Genomic DNA, 24711 nt, shown 5'->3' on the forward strand with positions numbered 1-24711 from the left:
TTGTTTATGTTTGTTTAGTATTTCTTTACGAGCGCCACAAGTCGGCCTTTTGATATTTATCTGCGTATGAATTATGTATTGTTTACCAAATTTGTTATCTTTTAACCAAAAAGAAGTTGTATTACTAGACAAGCACAGAGTATATAGTAGGCTTCACATCCATGCTTTCAATGACAAATACTGTTGAATTTATTATTTATTTTGTATAGTGTATCTTTATTTTACTGAATCTGACATAAGGCTGGTTAACCACCTTATTCTCTATTATTCACATGTATCATATCTGGTATCTGGTAAGTTTGGGTTAGGTTATAGGTTTATGGCTATGATACAGGTATGCACATGATGCATGTTTGACACTGTATTACAGTATAATTGGCCTATAATCAAGAAATTATAGTACAGTACTATCTTGATTATTATTTTTAAAACAATATAAATATTATCCGTGAATAAGTGCATTATGTAGGATTGATAATAAATATATCATTTTGTTTGACAAATCCAAAAGAAATTACTCACATTCTTTAGCTTTCGCCATCTTGGCTGATGGCTTGATAATATAAATAGTATTTTTTTTATATTTTGTTTTGCAGCTTTGTCTTGTTACCCTGTCATTATTCTACACGCTGCTTGATCTTAACTGTGAAGATGTGATGATGCAGTTAATTCTAAGGTACAGTATAACAATTAAGAGATAGGAGATCTTTTGTAGACTTAAGTATAACTGACAGAGTATGCTAAAGCTCTTCATGACTACACTATCAAACCAGTTTGGCACAGTTGTGTAATGTGCCTAAATATGGTAGTGATATGCTCAAATATGGTATTGATATGCTTAAATATGGTAGTGATATGGGTATATATGGGCACATCACATTTGTCACATGAAGTTTGATGGTGTAGACAGAGCTTTAAGCTTTAAAAAAATAGTCTTATAATCTTTACTGAGTGTTTCTGCCTTAACATGTCTGGAAAAAAAATGTATTGATTGTGGGTTAAGTCCCATTCTATTCTATCCTGTTATTTACATGGAGGCAGGTCATTGCATTAAATCATCCCATCTAGTAGGTAGACACTAATTACTCCAAGTACAAAATTGGTAACTCCCCATGACTCATAAGGTACAGCTTTGATAAAGAAAATCCATTGATTTACAGGAGCACTTAAATTGACATTTCTATCCTACTAATGTTTCAGTCTTGAAAAGATTAATACATAAATCTCAATGGTTAATTTTGTTCAAAACATCAACTGTTAAACTTACAATTGTTACTTACTTACAATTGTACATTTTTCTTTTGATGAGGAGCTTTACATACTAACATAAAAAACACACAATTGAAAATGAATCGATTATTCAATTTTTTTTATACACAATCATTTTATTTAAAGAAATTAAAATAGCTAATGGTACATTATAACCCTATTAAGGGGACACTTTGAAACCCAACAAGGTGATCCCTTAATAGGGGTTTCCCCTGAATAGAGTTTGACTATAGTTTAGAAAACTAATATTTCCCCTAGTTTGTTTTACAGGGAATTGTCCCCAGAATTGTGGTGTCTACTAAATATAGTTTGACTGCAGTGTTTAAACATATATTTCCTTCATTTGTTTCAAGTTTCCACTTAATAGAGGTTTCCCTGAATAGAAGTATCCTGAAGGAGATGTTCTGTTGTAGTGAAGCTTTGACATTTTTTTAATTGACCTTAATTACTGTATAATAAAACAATTAATAATTCCTAAGCTAGACTGCACAATCCATTGAAGCATTTTAAACCAATATTTGTTTTTTTTTATAGACACCTTGTACCTTGTACACACTTGATGGTGAGCCAAAGAAAGTCTGTAAAGGATGTCGATCTTGATGGACGCTGTGCTAAGAAATTCTTATCCTTGTCGCCAGACTGCTGCCAAACAAAAGTGAAACCCATAAATGGGGTAGATAAACAATTACACACCAAACCAGTGGTGAAGGATTCCTCTAACGAACAACTCCAGAAATCAAGCGATCCTGATCTTACAAACGATTCAGTTTTACTAACGAAGAAGAGCGAAGTTGTTCTCGGAGGTTCTCCGCAACTTGACAAGCGTCTGATTGAGCAGAGAAAGCATAGCGAGTCGCAGTCATCTAGTGGGTCTAGTAGTTGGAGTCAATCCGTGAATGGTTTTGACGATATCACCGATGAGACATTATCAGACTTTGTCACTTGTCATAATGAATATTTACAGGATGCCAGCGTTGGTATATACAATTGCGTAAATGGTTGTCGGACATGGAGCGCCCCCTATGATGGGGAGAACCCACGTCCAATGAGTCACGATAATGACAGCATATCCTCATCAGAAGGACGCGCATTGAACACGTCACGCTCTAACAGTCCTGTTGAACGTTCAAACAGTTTTATCCGTACACCAGAATCTGCCCGTAAAGGCTCATTATCAAGCCTAAGTTCCAGTTTTTCAGAAAGTAGGTCGTTGCCTTTGGGAACAGGATTTGAAGGGAATACAAGCCCAAGATTACCACGTGGATCTGACCCAATTGTCCAGGAAACGATACGCGATATTTTAACATTTAAAATTGGTTCAGAACCTTCTGATGATAATAAAACTATTGAATTAGTTGATTTGAATTCGAGTATTGAAGAGGTTTTGAACTATGACCGTGTATTCACTACTCATGATAGAATTTCCACCAGTAGCAATCGCAAAGAAGAGTTGCTCTTACAAAAACCTCGGTCAAAAAGTTTAAATGAAAGAGTTCAATTGACTGAACAAAATACACACGCACACGTTAATGGAGTAAGTGATTCAGATTCTGTTAGCCCTCCAAAACAACGAGCTAGCACTCTAACATCGTCACCTAAAAACCAAGTAAAACGGTTCAATCAGTTTGAAGGTTTTAGCTCCAAGTATGACCAAACCCAGGATGGCACTTCTCTGTCAAAATGGTTGAACAAATTGGGAGAGGATGGTAGTAGCGAGCACTTGCACTTAGCAGAAGACGAGAACACTGACACGTCGGAAAGAACGCTAAGCCGAAATGAGTCCATGAATGATGATGTGCAAGTGTTTTGGAATTACGATTCAGATTTTGATATGTCGTCCAGAAATGATCAACAATCGGGATCTAATGAGGCCGAGAAGATTTTAACTGCCTTAGGATTTAATATTAACAAAGAGTATGTTGGTAGTCCAAAGACGGCAAGGCCTAAACTCGGAACATTGAGCAGCGTTAGTTCAATGAGTGAATCCGATTGGGAACTCGATGGACCGATTTCTCCAGTACAGAATGGGATGAATTCACCTCTGCAGGATAAACGACGTAAACTTCCTAACATTCCAACACATAGCTCACCGCTGCCAGGGCGTGGAATCTCACCGAAACAACCAAAGAAAAAGCTGCAAATTAACGGCAACCTGCTTGATGATCTGGATTTTGAGCAGGAGCTTGGTAAACCTCGGGAATCAGCGCTGGATGCTATTATGCCGCATCTTGCTTCTGAATCCATCATATCGGGACCATTGCTTCCTACGCCTCTTATTCAACAAGTTATGTTTAGCCCGATTAAGAACAACCCACTAACCCCATCAACAGGTAAGTGTTGTCACTTTGTCTTTTCAACGCCTGTATTTTATATCTATTGCACGTTTGCCAAAGGCGATTTTCAGATGCTACTGGAATAATGTCAACTTTTCAGAAACTTGTCATTGTTACAAAGATCTCAAATTTCTTTACTACAATGTAAAATTGAAAGGTAGGTAGGGGCGTCTTTTATGGAAAAACGGTTTTATAAACCTGGAGTGTTGTTGCTGAAACTTTAGTACTATCTGAGAGGAAAAGGCCTTTCATTTAATCTAGGTAAGATACCGTAGGTAGTAATACTAGACAAAATATTATTGCCACTTCTGGTTTGTGTTGTTCCACGGATGTAATGTTTTGGAGAAGTTTCCTTGGCGCAGGGAGGTATACTTGGCAGTATTACCATTGGCGTAATGGCTATGAGCTATCAATGGCTAAACCCAGGGGCCCAGAGCTTAAGGGGCCCCAGCATGAGAAGCCCTAATAAAGCTACCCAGCTTTAAAGGCTCCATTTAGGAGTGGAATTTTTCCTGCATTACGCCACTGAGCAATAGGCAAATTGTTGGATAAACGAATAAATTATTCTTCTTAGTATATTTAAAATCTGTAGTAATGTTTATGCAAACAATTTAATTTATTTATTATTATACAGTAGCACATAAATAAAAATATCTCAATGTGCTGTACAGTAAAATCAGACAAATAAAACACAAACATATAAAGGAAAACAAAAAGTAAAACAGCCTGTTAACTAAAAATATAATTTTATATCCTCATACCCAATGACATATATTCTGTAATGTAGGTGAATTCTTCCTACTCACCATCTCAAGTGGGAATCTAACATAATAAGATCTGTTAGATTTAATCATGTTTTGTTATTGAAGTTTTAATTGATAGATTACCGTTTGTCGTCATTGATGAATTTCTTTTGTGGTATTACTCAATTTAAAGTATAGCTAGATATAGGCATCTGCCGAGTGCCAATAAAAGTGTCAACTCAATGAAATTATTTATGTGTTTATATCTGTCAAATCAATTGATGTGTTTACATTTATTTTGTATTATTTAAGGCTAGTAAAAATCTCCTAAATCCGATAATGTCTTTAACAAACTGTTGGGTCAATTTATCAATAATAGATAATCATTTGCAGGAAAAATGAAACTGACTATACAGTCAGACATTGACAGATTTATCCAACAATTTATGTATTGCTCAGTGGCATAATGCAGAGAAAAATGCCCTTTAAAGCTGGGTAGCTGCATTGGGGCTGCTCATACTCTGGTGCCCCTTAAGCTCTGGGGCCCCTGGGTTTAGCCAGTGTTTGCTCATAGCCGTTACATACAGTAGAATACAATTCACTAGATTTGCACTAGAGAAGTCTAGGCATGGGTGTCATGAAAAATTATACTGATACATTGTTTTGGGTAGGTGCTGTGTTAAAATTAGGCTAGGTAGAAGGCTTTAAAAGAAGTTCTGGGCTAGGTGGAAGACTTTCTAATAAGCTCTAGGCTAGGTGGAACACTTTAAAATAAGCTCTAAGCTAAGTGGAAGACTTTGAATGTGCGTGTCCACACCAATCTCTGCCTAGCAGTTGCACAATTACTTATTACAATTAAGTAGTTTCACAATGTTTAAAAAAATATCTCTTTATAAAATCTTTATATATCGTTGAATCATAGTTCATAATTTATTTAACAATTCGCTGGAGCTGGTCATAGGTTAATTCAAGTTCTAGATAGGAAGTGGAAAGATATTAATATGCTACCTAAAATTAAAATTAATTTTACCAGGCCTTGCTATACATTTTAATTTCAAGGTTGGCTGTAGGGCCTAGCCCTAGAAGTGAACTAATCTGAATCATGGTCATTTGAAATTGAGCATAAACTAGGGCTGGGTTCTCTGTCAAATACAATAATATATTAAAGTAGGAAGTTCAACCTGACAAGGAGTCAATGACATAACATTGTGTCATTCATGCCAACTACACAACTCATCCCATGCAGTTCAGTGCAATAGTCTATAATCAGCAATCTGAATACAGGAAACCATGAGGAAACACAGGTGTTTTCTCAGCCATGCCCTATTTAAGTTTTTAACTCCAATTATATTATATTGTTGATTCAATAATGACAGGTCATCAAGCTAAAATGTTCTAATTTCTTTAATATTAATAATGCCATAGACATAAATAAACTTTATTGTCACATCTGTAAAATATTAAATGTGAGACTCAGCTCCTCATTACAATAAATAAAAATGTCTAGAAAAACATTATTATAGAAAAAAAACATAACAAAGTTACAATATCAAATAGTTTAAAGAAAATGTCGTTAATGTCCTTAATGAATATGGTCATTTAAACAATATTATGTGAGTATTAAGTTATATTATTTTGTAAAAATTTGACAAATAAGAGGAAACCATGGGTGAATGGCCCAACACAGAAGTGGTTAAGGTATTGTTCCTAGTTAAAGAATAGCTATGATTTGTCAGTACCAGAGTGATGTAACACTTTGTAATTGTTTTTGTTTTATTTTTATTTTCCATTTATCTGTTTTTGTAATCTCAGAGCAAACATTTCTATGTATATTTTATATGCAAATGACAATTAATGGAAGTAATTTTCCACTGATGAATGAATGAATTACTTAAGCCATGTCTACACTATCAAACTTTATGTGACTAAAAAATGTGATGTGCCTATATATGGACATGATGATGTCATATCACTACCATATTTGGGCATTTCACTACCATATTTGAGCACATCGCACTTTTTTTGTCAAACTAGTTTGATAGTGTAGCTGTAGCTGGCCAAATTAGTACAGTTGTTTCTACTCTAGGCTCTATGGTGTTTTTGTCCCCTCAATTCTATTGTCGATTTCAGCCTAATCACCTTATAGTGCAAGTTATTATTTTGAATGTGTGTAGTAACAGTAGTAATAGAATCCAAGGTTATAAAGAACTGTTTCCTCTGTAGACTGTATTATATCCCTGTGCATAGAGCGATCTGTGCCAGGTAATATACTAACACCGTAATACTATGCGCCTGCTGTAGACACTCTTGTCATTCATGAGTAACTTGGCGACAAGTCAACATGGAACTTAAGCGCGGAAGGATTTAATAGGAAACTGGGGCTTTGGGGAGGCAGTAGTGAAGCTAGACTTAAAGGGCAAGGAGTGTGCCAACGGCCTGCAAGCATTGAACTGACTGACATTAATTGACTGAGAGGGACATTTCAGAAACCTCCCTGCCAGGGAAACATAAATATTGTAGGCCTACATTAACATATGTTACCAAGGTGGCAATGTATAGGAGAAATAATGATTAAATATAGAAGCACTTTGCATTACCATTTTTTCATAAAATCAGTGGTGTAAACGCAGTGGGAAATGTCCCTTTGTTTAGACCTCCTAATGGGGCCTTGCAACACTGGGGAATTGCATTGGGGCTGCTCATGCTCTGTGGCCCTGGGCTTACTGTGAGCGCTTATAATAGCCGTTCTGCATAAAATCTTTATTGAAACCAATGATTGTGACTAGTAAGATTGACAATATAGTTGACCGGACATCCAATACATTTATTATGTTATTTATCGGCACAGAGAACTAAGCACATGGTCGACTGTGTCAATAAAAGACTTTATTAGAAGCACAGTCAACCATGCTTATATAAAATAATATTAAATTATGTGCATGGTTGATGGGGCCATGACATGGTTTACCAGGCCATTTGCCATAGTTACCTGTGTCAATAGTCATTTCAAATGACTAAAACTAAGCTTTCTCCCGAACCTCGGATATTATAATTAATGTTATTATTTCTGTTCTTTATCACAGGTCCATTCATCAATGCAATATTCAACAAGCTAGACACTATGATGTCTAACTCCCTCTATGTCAACCTTTTGGTGACCGGTATCATCACAAGATTAGCCTACTATCCCCAGCCACTGATAAGATCATTTGTTCTGAATACCAATATTATTATGCAGCCGAGTGTTCGTTCTATGATTCAGGTTTGTTATCTTTATAAAGTTTATAGGTCCCACTTTACTGTGACTGAGTATATCAACCACAAATTATATATAAGCTCTAAAACCTCACTTACACTTACGATTGAGTCCTGGGCCGGCCCAAGACTGATCTAGTGTGTTTACACTTGTGTTTCGCCTTGAAGATTTATTTACTTCATTTTCTCAAGCCATTGATCACGCTTCAGTGCATAAGCCGGCCCAAACATAATAGCCACTCTTGGACCTACTCGAAAGGTAGTCCAGATCTGAATCCGGCCCAGGGCTGGCCTAACTTTATGGAGTGTTTACACTTACCGATTGGTGACCCAGGGTCTTATTCTGTTAACAAATCTGTGTAGACTGCTACTATGTTGGTGTACTTATGTTTTTGTTTACGTGTTTAATTTGAAATATAAATCGACCGCATATCATATTACCTAGAACCCAACGTAGTAAAATCTGTTAAAATAAGCCTAACACCAAGCAAAGCATTCACCTTTAGGCCTACCAATAGTAAAATTATCAATTAAAAATCATATCAGCCTCTATGGGGAAAGCGAATAAGGTGTGCAAATAAATAGACACTTTGTGTTTATGTCTCTTTTTTGTTGACAAATCTGTATGTTAAAGTTCACATTTACTCAAACTGTTTATGTTAGTGCCTTTAGAGTTGACTATTAGTTTTGTGTCAACCAATTTATTTGCTCACATGATTGATAAGTTTGAGTTCTGATAAGATAAGTTTAATTGTTCAATAGATACTTTAGCCATATGCCTGTTATAAAGCCACCAAAAGAAAGAAATGTATAACTTTTAAACTTATAACCTTTTTATATTTGCTGCATGAAATTTGTCGTCTTTTCATTACAAATAATAGAATGGTATTACATAGTAGTTAACTCTGGTCCCAACTAACCCACCCCCAGCCATACAAACATATATTATGAAGTTTGTTACAGTAAACCCAAACCCAGATTTCTGTAAAAACTACCACTTTTCCAGATGTTTTTATAGGCCCATTGGTGGAATTAACCATTCACACAGGCTAGAGAAACGTTAAAATTAAAATATCTTATCTGAGTGAATACCACTAAAGTAATATATCACTTGATGAATATAGCCACTGAAAATAAACTTAAAAGAAATCTACATTTCAAGAGTTTAGAATTCATTCTATTAGACTTTTAATGCTGTTTTTTGATTTTGATCACTATTTTTTTCATTGCAGGTTTTAAGCTCAGTTCGAAATAAGTTAGATAGCTATGCAGGCACTGTTGACAATTTTGAGTACCTTCTGTTACGAGCCAAACGGTATCTGTTTGCCCGAGAAGAGCTGGCATTCTCCACCCAACGTGGACGAATATTCACGTTGAGGGAGGACCACTTCAGAGAAGAACCTCCAAAAAAAAGTTCAACATTGGATTCAAACGTCAACAAATGTATGTATTCCAGTCTATTTCGTGCCTAGCTTGCCTGGATAAACCAATAATAACCAGTGCTCTTCCAAGGGAGAGCTATGATACGGTGTTACGTTGGAGTGTGTCTAGTTGGTGCAGTCTAATAGTTCAGAGGGATGCTAAAAGAACTTTTTGTATCATAGCTCTCCCTCGGGAGGGTGTTGGCTGTTTATCCAGGTATGCCAACATTTAAACCGCTATTGTTGGCCTTATGGCTCACATGCCAAAGTAACGTCATCACAGAGTTTAAATAGCCTTTTTCTAAAATTATAAATTCAGCATTATTAAAAAACACTACCATTACAATTCTCAAATTAATTCCAGTGCATTGAAGGATATGCATAAATAAATGAAAGTGCTGTTTATAGTATGGTTTTTTTTAATTTTGAAATGTCATCGTTAAAGCAAGCTTTCATAAATGAGCTACAAATAGTTGACTAAGGTGTGGAGTATGTAACATATTTCAAGACTGACGAAATGGTAGTTTTTAACATCCAGGCAACCACACCTGCTGTTAAAGATCTAGATCAATAGTTCAAATCAACTATTTTAATATTAAGAATTAAAATTATTAATATAGATTATGAAATGGCTTTCCCTATTTTATGTTGAAAGTGTGTCACAAACAGTCAGCCTTGAATTGGTGCAAAGTGGTTTACGCATGCAATTAAAATCTGATGATGAATGATTAAAGTTTGAACCATAGAATGTATTTCCCCTGGCCTTACAAAAAAAAAAGGATTGAAAAAAAATACTAATTCTATATATTGTGACATTTATGTATAGAAACTTAAATAAACCGTAATTATGTATCAATTCAATTCTAGCACCACGAAAACTAAGCATCACTGATCTGTTCCGCAGAGGAAAACGCAACAAATCTGTAAAAGCATCTGAAAAACAAAAACTCAAGTCAATCAAGGATGTTGAGAAGAACAAACAGGATTCAAAAGATCCGAAATATGAGACGCTACGCACGAAGAACGCTGTTTATTGTGCTGTGGTGTTTGAAGAATTCTTAAAGGAACTGTCTGCTATCTGCCACGAACATGCAGTTTTCAACATGGAAGCCATGACCCTCAAACTGCCTCTGTAATGCATGATGGGTAAAATTGTTCAACTGTATGATTTGTATTATTTCTCATTTAATTGAAATACAAATGGGTTTTAAATCATGTTTTAGTCTTTAAACTTGTTTGAAAAAGAAAATGTTTTGTCAAGTAGCTGTATGACACATTCCAAGAATGAACACTGGTAATATTAAAACTACACTAAACTTAAAGCAGTACTCAATGAATCATTTAAACTTCTTTTTGGGATGTTTTTTTTTTATTACAATATTTCCATACACTTTTGAAATATGTACAGCCTTGAATTTTTCTTCTTGTCATAGAATGTGTTTAAGTTTAAGTATATTCTTGCATAATTTGTCTATACTTTTTATTTTCTTCATATTTTTTGTGTGGAATATATGATTTTTTCTTAGTACATTTTTTATTGATTAGATTTGATTTTTTCTGGGTTTTAATATGTTTTAGAAGCTTAGGAAATCTTTTATATTGTACTGATGATTTTTACTGCATACAAATGAAATTTGGATCCAAAACACATGATACTCTTCAATGGCCAGTTGAAATCTATAGTCCCTCATGATTGTAAGGATCTGAGGGCGCTATTTTATGTCAGGGGGTTGTGAGAATGGGTACTTTGAAATTGTCTGCCCTCTATTTCATTTTCAAACATCTAGAAATGAGGTGCTTGGTAATGTCTGCCTAGAGCCCAACCCAACGGTGGAGTTGTTGACATGTACTATAATGTATACATGATAACCAGTGTATTATATATCTATTTATATCTACATCTATCTATTAACTGTATGTGCCTTTTTTCTATAGTCAGTCTTTTAGGATTAAGTCTAATCTAGGATTAACTTTAATCTATGCACTGGGTATCAATACTTAATCCTTAATAATCACCTTGATACAACTTTCTGTAATGTATTCTTTACTGTTTATCAAGGGATCATGTCAAAATTATTCTACTGCAGTTACTAATATTTTTTATTGGAGTAACTATTGAGAACAAATACATTTTCCTCCATGCAGTAAACATATGATTCAGTTTATAAGGCAGTTACTGCAATAAACAGTATGATTACCAAATATATATGCTATATTATTGCATTAACAGGTTAAAGGGTAAACAAAATGTAGTTATTACTGCAATAAATCATAATTATGACATGGTTCTTATGATATAGTGATAGACATATAGATATAGAAATCACTTTGTACAGAGTGTACTGTACAGTCAAAATCAAACTGTACATACTGTGTGTCAAGCATAATATTGATGTACTGTGACACACCCAAAAGGAGCTTAGAGTAACCCCTCCCCCTCTCCTATATTTTGTTCTCTTTATTGCCTAAATCATGAGGTGAGATTATTTTTAATGTTTGAACATGGAAGTGCACTCTTTGGTCAAATATGGTAATGGTCTATTTCAACCAGGGAACTCCCTGTTTCAACTATTAGTTTCATTAAACATTACTAATTATGTTTTACCTAAGTATTAATTTATAATTAAAATAATACTTCTGTTAAAAATTATATTTTTTTAAAAATAGCTTTACTCTCTTACTTACTGTAAATGTTTTACACTCCAAGTTCTTTTTATTTTCCCTATAATGCAGTAGTAGTGTTCCTTAATAAACAGATTTAAATTTGTTATAAATGTAATATTGAATGTAGTGCACTGTATTAAACATTAAAGAGGCTTTTAGTATAGTACATTAAGGTATTCTGTAGGATTTGTTTTTGAATACATCTTATCAGTTTTACTTATTGATAATTAATTTGCTGTTGCTTTTTTACATATTATTTTAATAATTTCTAAACCTTGGTTCCCACTTGGAAGCAAAGCAAGAACATAGGCGCAACATAAGTGTGTTGACCAATCACAAGTAACAGTTTGGCCGATCCATTGTGCATGATTGGTCAAACTTGGTTCGCTTACGTCCTTGTGTTGCGTCCAAGTAGAATCCAAGCTTTAACCCTCTCTGTGGAAATTCTGTAATATGGAGATAGCAATTTGTACTTGCAGTATGATTGTCACCTTATATGTGGTCTTTGTTTTCTTCCTCAACTAATCAGTACTCACTCTGTTACTTTGTAGTCCACAAATATCATATATTGTACCACATAATGTATGTACTACATACCGATTGGATTATATGTTTGTACTGTACCGCCTAACCATGGTAACTTAATAGCATTTTTATGATCATCTGAAGAATATTTAAATGGGTACAGAAAAGTTATAGAAATGTGACATAGTCAAATCCAAATTGGTTGATGTCAGTTAGCTCGGTAAAGGTACTTGAAAAGGCAAGCATGTACAATCTTCTGTGCTTTTTATAGAATTTGAATAATGATTTTAAATTACGTAGTAATAACTGTTTTTGATGTATTATACAGTAACAACTTTACTTTTAATCAACTGATTTTATCTTTTAATTATTGGTTTTAATAATTTTGGTGTGTGGTAATTATCTAATTTTTATTCAGTATAATCAAATTGTATATTTTATTTACTTTTACATATGTGAGGTTATTAGACGGATAATGTAAAACCTTGAAAAGAAGCCAATGGGCTTATTTTGTTAAGGAATCTTAGATGGGCTTCTTTTCGAGGTTTTACAATAACTAACTGAAATGATTATTTATTGTCTTCAACATGTTTTCTTTTAAAAGTATATCTATTGGTTTTGGTATATAACTAAAGTTATGAAATGTGATTGCTGTTGTATAAAATAATTTGTTTTAATTGTAAAATGGAATAGTATATTTTAAATGTCTATTTTTTCCTATTAGGCTCTTATACAATACTTAATGATGATGTTTAAATACATTTGAAAAAGTAGCCTTAAAAATATTGTCTTTTTACTACCTTGAATTATTGGATAAGTGCTCTGACAATAGTGTGCTTTATAATGTAAGTTCTGCCATTTTGTGTCCTATGACAACCTGGTTAATTGTGATAGAGCATGCCATTTTGTGTCCTATGACAATTTGGTTTATTGTGATAGAGCATGCCATTTTGTGTCCTATGACAATTTGGTTTATTGTGATAGAGCATGACATTTTGTGTCCTATGACAATTTGGTTTATTGTGATAGAGCATGCCATTTTGTGTCCTATGACAATTTGGTTTATTGTGATAGAGCATGACATTTTGTGTCCTATGACAATTTGGTTTATTGTGATAGAGCATGCCATTTTGTGTCCTATGACAATTTGGTTTATTGTGATAGAGCATGCCATTTTGTGTCCTATGACAATTTGGTTTATTGTGATAGAGCATGACATTTTGTGTCCTATGACAATTTGGTTTATTGTGATAGAGCATGCCATTTTGTGTCCTATGACAACCTGGTTTATTGTGATAGAGCATGCCATCTTGTGTCCTATGACAATTTGGTTTATTCTGATGTAGCATGCCATTTCACCGAATCTTCTGTACTGTATCTATAATGTGTACAGTGTCATCGGAAAATTCTATAATACAGTGTCACATATGTATCACACGTGGATCCTGTATTATGCCAGGCTTATGTGATACATATGTGATATTGAATCATAGAATTTTACTATAATACTGTACAATTATCGATACAGTACTAGCCATTTTGTGTCCTTTGACAATTTGGTACCTTCTGATAGAACATACCATTTTGTTGTATTGAGGTGGGTTTACACGAGTTGGTATATACTCAATGTATAATGGCAAACTCACTAGCACTGTATCAATGTATTTTGTTTGTTTACAAAGGCAATGTATCCCATCCCTAATACCCAGGCTTAAAAATTGACTTAGAGCATAGAATATAAAAATGTGAATATTGATGTGAATAAATCTATTTTTTTAATAAGGAGTAGACAAAATTATGATAGACTATAAACAGCACACACAGTACTTACTCAGTACTGTAATTAAATTACTGAAATTAAACATGAATAGATATTACTATAATACTATTAACTGTAAATATATAAAAGCTACCCATGGCACAAGTGTCCTTAGATTTAAACAAATATAGTTTTTATGAATGTTGATATAACTTGGTACAATATGTTCCATACTATATATTGTAAAATGGAGAGTTCTCTTGTATATAGTTGTAAATATAATATAAACGTTTTTAATTGATAACAATTTCATAACTATTTTATGATAAGTCTGTGGCATTTGCCTGGTAAGTGGATACAATGGGGGTACAGTATGTGAATGGGCTATACAGTACCAAATCGCTATGTTTGTGTGTGAGTGATTTTCAAAAATTGTGTCTTCACCAAATAAACTTTAAAAAGGAAAAATGTGTTTTATCTGTTTTACTGTCTGAAGATCGTTTATATTACTTATGACTAATCCAATACTGTTTATGTAATCTTCAACCCACCATCCCCCTCCCTAGCCCCGACTCAAATTTGTTTTCCATTGTCGTATTGCTTGTCTAGTTTTAGCAATGCTGTCCCCTCCCTCAAAATTGTCCTGCCTTTTATTAAATGCATGCTGCCAGTTTTGGTACACACTTAATCAAGCATTATGTTTCATTTTAATAACATTTTTTTCTATATTTTCTTAATGATCAATTTAACATTTGTATACTGTTTATAAATAATGGAAACGCATTTTATCATATGTTAAATCATTATTTTAAATGAGTTACTAGTAGGAAGGAAAATTAAGCTTTATATGTGTCTACCGCCCTCTTTTCTCTGATACAGCTTGTCTTGCGTGCCAAACCATGGCCAAACAAAGTGTTTTTTAATAGACCTCCGCTGTGAAAAGAAGAAGTGAATATGTTTTAGTAGTTTATCAGTTACGTTTACGCGTTATGATTTATATTTAATGTAGGACAGTGATTATGTTGATCATAAACGTAAAACAATTTATTTATTGATGTCAGTAATACTATGTTTGCCGCCCTCTATAACAACCTCTTTCTTAATTCGTCTCTGGAGTTAATTATAAGAAACTTTTGTAAAGTGATAATATGAATGAATTCACATGATGTGATTAATTGATTTGCTAAGGTTGTTATTGTAATATTAAGATTATAAAGATTATTTCGTAGAAAAATAAAAGAAATCTTTACGTTTCTTCAGTGACGTCACAAATGTAAACTAACGCGTTGACTGATGATTACGCGCGTAAAATCAGTCTATGAAATGCGCGCGAAGTTTGTACACATGGCACACGTGCACGTAGTAGGTTTATTCAAGGCAATCTACCAACTTTGTAGTTTGTTTATTGTAAAACATTTTTAATCTGAAGTGTGATTTTGATGAACACAATATCATTTTGACATCAATATTGCCATAAACATAAACAATGTAAAAGAGGTTTCTATAGGCCCGAAGCAGGGAGATGTAGCCTACTAAGTAAGTTTCACGCTTGAAATGTGTTACAGTAGGCCATATGATAAGACCTAAAAGCGCACGTAAAATTAACTTGGTATCAATTATTAGTTTTACGCGCGTAATATACATGGATGAACTCGATAATGGCAGGAGCGGTAGTTAAAAGAAGAATGTGGGGATGATGGAACCAGGGATGGAACAATCGTTTGTAAATAATGAAATAATTAAACTATCAAAAATGGACAATTATTAATGAACTTTTGTTTAGTCTTTTAAAAATCAATGAAGTTCACACGACTATAGCCTATTCTATAGCTTATATTCAGCCCATAAAACATGGGCTGGATTAGCAAAAAATTAATAGAAATACAATCGAGGTAATAAATGAACTAGGCCTAGGTGACGATATTTTATACAACATTTTTATCTGAAATTTGTACTTATGCATTGCCTATTTAATCGTATATGATATTATATATATTGTTCGATTATATTTTCTACTCGTCGTTACACCCGTGATCACATGCAGCACTATGTTGCAACAGTTGAGTTTCGCTCGCTCCCCGAGCGGACATCATCGCTGTTGTTGTTATGTGGTAGGAATATCATTCTTCTGTTGCTGGTAAAACTAATTCATATACTTTTTTTATATACTATTGGGTTATTGAGAAACTATTCGAAATTACATTAATACGTAGGTAGGTCAATTATGAGGAATTTCCGTCCGGTATTACAATCATTGAGACCCCGGAAGCTAGCCGTGTGATCTTGGCCGTTTTTAGTGCTCCTCTCACCAAACCAACCGTGTGAACACCAATCGTGGTGAGTGACTTGAGGACCAAAATCAGGGCTCTTCACAAACAAGAAGGAAGGAAGGGCAGACGATTTGAAAAACCTGGTCATCGTCTTTGCACTTTTTCAAAATATAGGATATTGATAATACTCGGTTATTAGTTCATTTGCTGGTTAATGGAATGATATACCAACTGGTGGTAAAATAAAGCCAATTATTAGGTATTACTTCCTGAATTTCTTCCTGCTGAAGTGGAGACGGGCCGAGCTAGAGGCGAGTGAATGTGAGTGAGCGTGGTGTGTGGTGGGCTGGTCCTTGGTAGGCCTAGCCTTTGTTTACAGGCCTTCGCCAACATGGACGAGCAGGCACTGTTTCGCCTGCTAGAGTGCTCTGTTTGCCTGGAACGGCTTGATGCAACCAGTAAAGTTCTGCCATGTCAACATACTTTTTGCAGACGATGTTTGGAAGGAATTGTTAATTTACAAAATGAATTGCGCTGCCCGGAATGTAGGGATGTTGTACATTGTAGTGTATCGGAATTGCCAACGAATATTTTGTTAGTTCGACTTTTGGATGGAATAGTTTCAAGTAATTCAAATCAAAACACAGATAGAACTTTTGGGAGATTATCGCCTAAAACCACCACCACCACCAGTGAATCAACTTCTCGGAATAGATCATCAAAGGTAGGATAAAAAAACCAAATTGTCTGTGTTTAAATATTGATTTAATAATTATTATTTCAGGACCACAGACGATAGGGCCCAAGGATGATTATACCCATATAAATAACAAACTTAACTTTAAGCCTAGGCTATACATAACCGCTAAATATATGTCAAGCTACTTTTCCTAAAAATCAACTAACCCCTGAACTTAACCCTCTCGTAAAAATCTAAGCCTTAAAAACTGAGCCCCATCATCTTTTTTCCATGGTCCAGAGATAGTCTGCCCAAGCATATAAATAATTATTATTTAATCATATAGTTATTTATAGTAAGGGGCCTAGTAGAACTGTTCTACTAGGCCCCTCTCCTATTGTGTTGTGTACATGTTAAAATAATTGAAATTTAATTCATTTATATAATGTTGTAACATAGATTATCAATTTATTTTAATATTTCTTTGACTTTTCTATACTATTATTAATATTACATACATCCAATATTGTCAAATTAGTTGAAAGATAAGCCTGGGGTCACTTTTTGTATCCGTCACATTATGCAAAGATTTCGCTTCACTCCTTTGAAGTATTGATTATATGTCAGTCTACGAGATTTTCGTTAAGCAAGATATTGCAAACGAATCGTTACAATGAATAATATAGTCATCTGGTTGACCTGCAATGACCCTACAGTTTATCAAAATCCTAGGTAAAGCTTCTTGTTTATCAATATGTATCCTGTATGTTAATTGACACCTCGTTGATACGTGTCACATCTTCAAACTTAGATTATTGTCACATAATTCTAGGTTAGTATTGGATGTAATCAGCGAGCAAACAAGTAAATTTGGATTTTATTTGATATTGATTTTTGTACGAACTTGTTAGGTTTGCATGAAATTATAGATACAGCAAATCCAGCTGAAAATAACCGCAAGCAAAATGAAATTGTTGGCTGTTGAATTCTTTCTTTACTACAGTAGTAGGTGAAATAAGTTAATAAACTACCATATAATAATCTGATATAATCCTGAAATTGGGCTGACTGAATTTGAATTTTTGAATTTCTTTATTTGGTAATCAAGGTTAAAAGACAATAAAATATAATACATAGAAAATAGAAAAACAATTGCACAGAAAAACAGGCCTTGATTACAGGGAATGCCAAGAAAAGTTAAAACCTTATTTCCACTTGGGTCCTAAAAACAAGGAACTGATAAAGAACATAAAAATTAATCAAAAAAATCCTTTGCAAAAACCCTGGGTAAAGGAACAAAATGATTGGTACGGTATAGCATTTCTTATAATATACTACAGTTACCATCCAGATCAAAAGTCAATATTGGGACTATATACCCGGGGATACAGTATTCCTGTTTTTAATGTAAAATCAGACATAAAGTACTGTAGGGAGTGGGATTAGACCCAAAGTGGGATTGTATCCGAGGATGGTAATTGTTTTATTTAAAATTTAATACTGATTGCCTACTCTCTATTTTCTGCAAGCCTCTGTACTACTGTATTGTATACCTGAATAAACCAACATATTGTGCAGTAGTCCTATCATGTTGTTGTTATTCTACAGTACTGTGTGTTTGACACTTGCTTCTGATGTTTCTCTACTGTATACCATTCTGAGTACTGTACAAATGAAGTACTGTACATTTTTATTTGAAAAATGTTATCTTGAAATCTAATGCAGCATTCTGTACATTTTTTTTATTGTGTTTATTTTTTTAGTACAATTTATAAATCTGATGTTGATCAGATGCGCAGCAATCAATATATTTTCCATTCATTTTGATAGCCATTTTTTTTTATTATTAACTCTACAAATGACACAGGTCAAATACTAGTGAACTTTGGCTGCAGTCTGCTGCCATGGGAGGTGTATGAGTATTATTTGGCCTGCAGGAGGGCCTTTAGTAGTCAAGTAGGCAAGGACACGTTAACAGAGTTTCCTATCAAATCTCTGATGCTGCTACTACAAGAAATGTTGTTAAGGTCACTTTAATAACATAGAAGATTGTGACTAGCTTTACAATTGTCATGATTAACTTAATATTAATATTGACACGTCCTCATCTTTATGGTTTAATATTAATATTTAAAGATTAATTGTCATTTCATGTCAAACAGAATCCAGAATCCAGAATTGAATACAATCGTCAGGTTCTACAGTATGTCTTTATGAATTAACATTAACAACAATACAATTGATTTGATAATATGCAGGACTGTTTTTAGAACCAATAAAAACTTTGCAATAAAATTTTACAGAGGGTTACTGTACTTTATAGCTATACAATCTTTTCAACATTCAAATGAATGTATCCACTAATTATTACAGTACTGTACGTATACCAGCAGCACTGTACGTATACTAACAGTACTGTAGCGGCATTATTATCAACGTTTACAATGTCACATGCCTGCTACTACAGTACCTTTGTTATTGTGATGAAACTACTATAATAAACTGTAAATTAATTTCTTGTAAGCAGTCTGTTTGTTTGTCACAATATCAAGCACAGTATTAAGCCTAGATTAACTTTTGTCCTGGTAATGAACAGTGGCAAAAACAGACTTGGATAAACATAGCTCAACCAAATTAGCTAGAGATGAGGTTATAGGTCATTGGATATCTAGGTGGGTTTACCCATCAGAAGCATTCAGCATAATTAAAGCTGCAGGATAGATATAGGTCAGAGCTTCTATCTATACCAACCTTAAAGTGGTCAATGTGCAGTATACAGTACTATTAATTATGTTCAGTATGTCATATGCTAGTTAAAGGATGTGTCCAGAAATTCAAACATAAAGCAGTGTATACCAGTTTATAAAAATGTCAGAATGTCTGCTAGTACTAGACCAATTACTTACCAATCTCATAGCATTAATATTGATATAATATTATACAAAATTATGACTTATAAAAGTATACATTAATTATAAATAACAACAGATTGAATCAGTAATTGTTTTTGGTTAGAAGAAGGGCAATATGGATGCAACCGGGCTACCTTAAAACTTTACCGTTTATTTTTTGGTTTTGTTTTTTTGGTGACGTACTGTAGACTGGCGTGCAATTTTATTGGTGGCCTTCTTTACTTGGTTTGAGCAATAGTACTGTACTACTACAGTATCCCCTATTTATTAATGTAATATAACTGATGTTTAGTTTGGAGTGAAGCTGTGGCTTGGTGGTTATGATGCTTGGCTACCAATCTAAGGGTCCTGGGTTCAAGTCCCGTCACATGTCAGGATTTTTTCTAAGGACCAAATTACAACTCCACTCCCAAAGACTTGTAATAAGACTTTGTTTATGTAGAGCATCTTGTGTATATGTTTGTCTTGTGAACCTCTGAGGGTCCCTAATGATCAGCAATTGCTGGATGGATCACCCTCATTAAATATGGTTATGGTGGATGTTCCAATTCTTTTCATCAGACGATGGGCTATGCCCGAAACATGTCTTAATAAATTTATATTGTTGGGCAGTTTTAATAATATTTTTTATTTTTTCTATCTACCCTGCCTACAGTACCCTACAATGCAGCTCTTTGATTTTTAAATATAACTATCAAACGATAGTCTTTGCAAAGCTGCATGTTCAAGATACAGTATTCACATTAAAAATGTAAAATAGGTGATAAATGGAAGCGCTGCTAATGCTATCCCAAGTGCATTGTACAATAGCTGACCTTTTTTTTTACAAGTTCTACCAAGTAGTATCATATTAGTCGTTTCTAGGCTATACATTACATTTCAAATGTTGTTACCATTAAAAGCGCAAAATAGGTAAATAGGTTCCAGCACATTTATAAGGTCAGAGTTGACAGCCCTCAAGTGAGCAGAGTCGGCCTTGCTTTACATCTTTATTCTATTCTACAATTCTATATTTTTTCTACTGTCTCAGATCATACATTAGTACTATACATCGTTGGAAAATATTTCTCCAAAAAATATGTGTACCTTCTACCATACACATTTTTTGTTTACTTTTATCATAGCGAAATCTACTGTGTACGCCTGTTATGGAAAATATTCCCATTAAATTTACAAAATGGGTAATTTGGTTTAGCAGCAGTAACTCTACATTATAGTTGTTTCTAGACTAGCTAATTTGGAGAAGAAATCAATGATAAACACTTCATTAAACATTGACTGAGCTTAGTCTATAGCCATGAGGCATGTGAAAAACTAATTAATGGTCAGAGATCAGCTTGACAGTGGAAAATAACTTAAAACTGAATACCATATTGTTGATGAAAATTTAGACTGATATAAAACCTATCAACTTGAAATTGCATAATGTTCCAACCAGTGGACAAAAATTTATTAGTACTGCATTGCACGTGTAGTGTGTATTGCGTGATCTAAAAACAAGAGTGGTTGGTAGTGGCACATGGATTTTTCTGATGGAGGAGCTGTCCAAACAGGATGGAAGAGTGGTGTGTGGGTGCAAGATAATGTGGAACATTCATTATAGGGGATAGGAGGGCTATACCTTGGCACCCCCCACCCCCTTCCTCTTTTTTATGGTGCCATCACTGTGTATAAAACTGTAAATTTACTGTCATCTTCACCATGATGATAATTACTGTATTTGCAGTTCAGTTTATCTTAATTGATTAATCGTTGATAGTTAAGATATTTTATAATGCTTATTCAAAGATTTTGTGTGGTCACACATGCATATTTTTGATATGGTATGCTTTGTTAGCATAATATGTTTAAAATAATGACTGTTTATTTACGAGAAATTTATGCAGGATTGGCACATCAGGGAATCTATGAGTAATTATGACTCTCGTTAATGATACAATATATTATAATTGGACACATGCTATTACTTTAACAGCACTATTGCAGTTTACTGTAACTCTTACTTACAATGTTAAATATCCCAGGTGTACAATCCATAAAATACAGACTTACTGTACGTTATTCTTATCTTATAAGACTAGACCAAATTGTATCAATGTTCCAAGATGGCCAGAACTTTTTAAAACCTACTATGGGATATAACATACAGTACAGTACCTAAAATTCATAATGATGGAGGATGTCAACATACAGTTCATGTGAGGGCGTGATTTGTGGATTAGGTGTCCAGGTGAAATGGTGTCCATTATTATATATAGAGGGATGGAAATGTTCAAGTATGGAAGTCATAGTTGTCAGAACAGCACAAGCTACTGTATGGTTGGTGTATCTGTCTAAGTGACACTCATATAGAAGACAACTACAATCAACTCTCCCAATACCGGGCACCTTTGGACTAGTCTAATATGTCTGGTTTTCTGTAAAGTCTGGTAATTGGAATGTGTTTTTAATGGTCAAAAATGAATTTTGGACCTTTTGAACCTCAAGAAAAGTTTGGTTTTGGGAGAGTTTCTGGTTTTGGGAGAGTCCGATATTGGGAAAGTTGACTGTATGTATTTATTGATACACAATATGTGATTGATGAATCTATCTCAAGGCTTTATAAAGCACACGTACGATTTTATCTTTTAATAAAATGAGCTTCATTACTCAAAGTGTTCTATCACTTTGCTGCGGATAAAGACAAGACAACGTGTCCTTGAGGTGGCCGTTTGATAAACTTGTCAAAGCGTTCATTTTCACATTGAATTCTTAACACACACCTGCCTGACAATCTTAATATCAATATCAGCAAAGGTGATTGCTCAGCTCTGATGAACATAGGTGGTGTTAAGAGAAAATAATGACCACTCTGTGATATTGATTTGTTAAATAATATGTCTAGCTGGACACAAATCATCTTTAAGTTGTAAAATATATTGCTGGGCTATATTTTCATAGGAAATTGTTCTCATTTAAATTAGTAGTGCATCCTTAGAATAATAATATAATAATAAAATCTTTATTTTTGCAATGGAAAAAAAACTCATTCACCAGAAGGGTGTTCTTCCACGAGGCCGTATAGCATTGTAAAACAAAGCATTGTAAGCCTACTGTTGTAATAACAATTAAATAAAGAATAGGGGTGTCTGAGTACAAGATGTCTATCGCAGGATGTACTGTAGCTCTGATTATTAAATCAGCTTTAAGCATGTTCAAAACAGACTTACAGTACAGTAGCTACTGTATGTTAGGTAGATATTTGTTTTATGAAATTCACACAAATCCAAGACAATGATATGTTTTGATACGTTTAAAAGGAAGTCCAATATTGACATTGTATAAGTGTCTTAAACAAATAATACGAACAGTTGAATGAAATACAAATTATTTCGACTGTCTGAAAAGTGCATGTCACATACAGGGAGTCTAGCTCGGATTCTGTCTGCTCGAAAGGAAATCCATTAAAACAGTTTGAAATTTGTTAAAATCTTGAGGTGGTATTCATTGTAATTGAATCAAGAGATTGGCTCAGATTTCTATCGTTGGCGAAATTAGGACCAGTTCTACGCCAACAAATCCATCAGGATCTTAACGAATGTGACGTAATTTGATTTACGGTTCGATACACTTTTGTCGCGTTTCTCATTTTATTTTAGTACTCTCTGAATTATAATTAATTGTAACACTTATTTTTGTTTTAGAATAGGAATCGGTCGTTGCACTGTCGTGATCACTACGCTATGGTAATAATAACAGAATCAGTTAAAATTGAGATTCTATCTCCTGATAGTTGAAACTTATCAGAAATTTTTTGCAAAAAAATTACAGAATTATTTCCCTGCAGAGAAAAGTGTTGAGATAGGATATTATCACACTGTTTTTTACAGTAGAAGCCTATTTCAGGTGTAGAATCTAGATATTAAAATAATTCTAGATTCTTTTAAACTCCCAATATACACTGCTCAAAAATAGAGAGTCTCCATGTGAATTTGTGATAATGGACCATGTGAATTTGTGATAATGGACCATGTGAATTTGTGATGAAGGACCATGTGAATTTGTGATAATGGACCATGTGAATTTGTGATGAAGGACCATGTGAATTTGTGATAATGGACCATGTGAATTTGTGATAATGGACCATGTGAATTTGTGATGAAGGACCATGTGAATTTGTGATAATGGACCATGTGAATTTGTGATGAAGGAACATGTGAATTTGTGATGAAGGACCATCGAATATGTCAGCATTCAATATAAGGCAATCAGATAAGACATAAGAAAACTTTATTATCTCCAACAATACGAAAAAATTACAAAAAACAAATACGCTCAATAAGGAACAGAGATACACCATTTTGAAGTAACGCCCCCACTCGGTCACTTATACCACTACGTCTGCGTAGCAGCACGTTCAGCGTATCATTGATGTATTTTTATTTGAATGTATTCTATCCAAAACGATTCCCGCAGTATGACAATTTAAGACTTTTAATTTAACTAAGAAATTATTAATTTACCATTCATCACAGAGTATAAACTGTATGTACTTCGTGTTCTGATATATTTCTCAATGTTTTTATATAATTTTTATGCTTTACAGTTTATGCTTATTTTTTAACAGATGGCCATTTTGGTTACTCATTGCCTTGCATTGCTTTCTCTATAATGTAGGAATCTAGTTTTTAAAAATGAAAAATATTTAAAAATTCCATTGCTATGTTAAAAACTTATGGATGTGTATTTATTGTTTTTCCTCCATCAGAAAATGCCCATAAAATTAATTAAAACCAACTATAAGAATAAGAAAATATTTTTCATTTAACAAGATTATTTATTGATTTTTAATTAATAATTCAATGTCAAAACTCCAAAAGGTCAAAATAATTTTTAAATTTT

At 33.8% G+C, this 24711-nt stretch overlaps 2 protein-coding genes across 3 annotated transcripts in view; both read left to right on the forward strand.

The window, feature by feature from the left end:
• The window catches only part of LOC144842625 (FHF complex subunit HOOK-interacting protein 1B-like), a 43043-nt gene extending 28616 nt beyond the window's left edge, over positions 1-14427 (forward strand). For both annotated transcript variants that reach the window (XM_078699094.1, XM_078699095.1), the window contains 5 exons: positions 597-676; positions 1804-3599; positions 7429-7607; positions 8833-9043; positions 9889-14427. In XM_078699094.1, the coding sequence (XP_078555220.1) occupies positions 597-676; positions 1804-3599; positions 7429-7607; positions 8833-9043; positions 9889-10157 (2535 nt within the window). In that variant the 3' untranslated portion in view covers positions 10158-14427. The remainder of the gene's footprint in view (positions 1-596; positions 677-1803; positions 3600-7428; positions 7608-8832; positions 9044-9888) is intronic.
• A 1627-nt stretch (positions 14428-16054) lies between these two features.
• Positions 16055-24711, forward strand: part of LOC144842628 (uncharacterized) — a 76749-nt gene continuing 68092 nt past the window's right edge. Inside the window, exon 1 of the mRNA XM_078699103.1 lies at positions 16055-16963. Within this exon, the coding sequence (XP_078555229.1) occupies positions 16631-16963 (333 nt within the window). The 5' untranslated portion in view covers positions 16055-16630. The remainder of the gene's footprint in view (positions 16964-24711) is intronic.

The sequence above is a fragment of the Antedon bifida genome, chromosome 5 (genome assembly GCF_963402885.1).
Source record: "Antedon bifida chromosome 5, ecAntBifi1.1, whole genome shotgun sequence".
In the NCBI taxonomy this organism is placed as follows: domain Eukaryota; kingdom Metazoa; phylum Echinodermata; class Crinoidea; order Comatulida; family Antedonidae; genus Antedon; species Antedon bifida.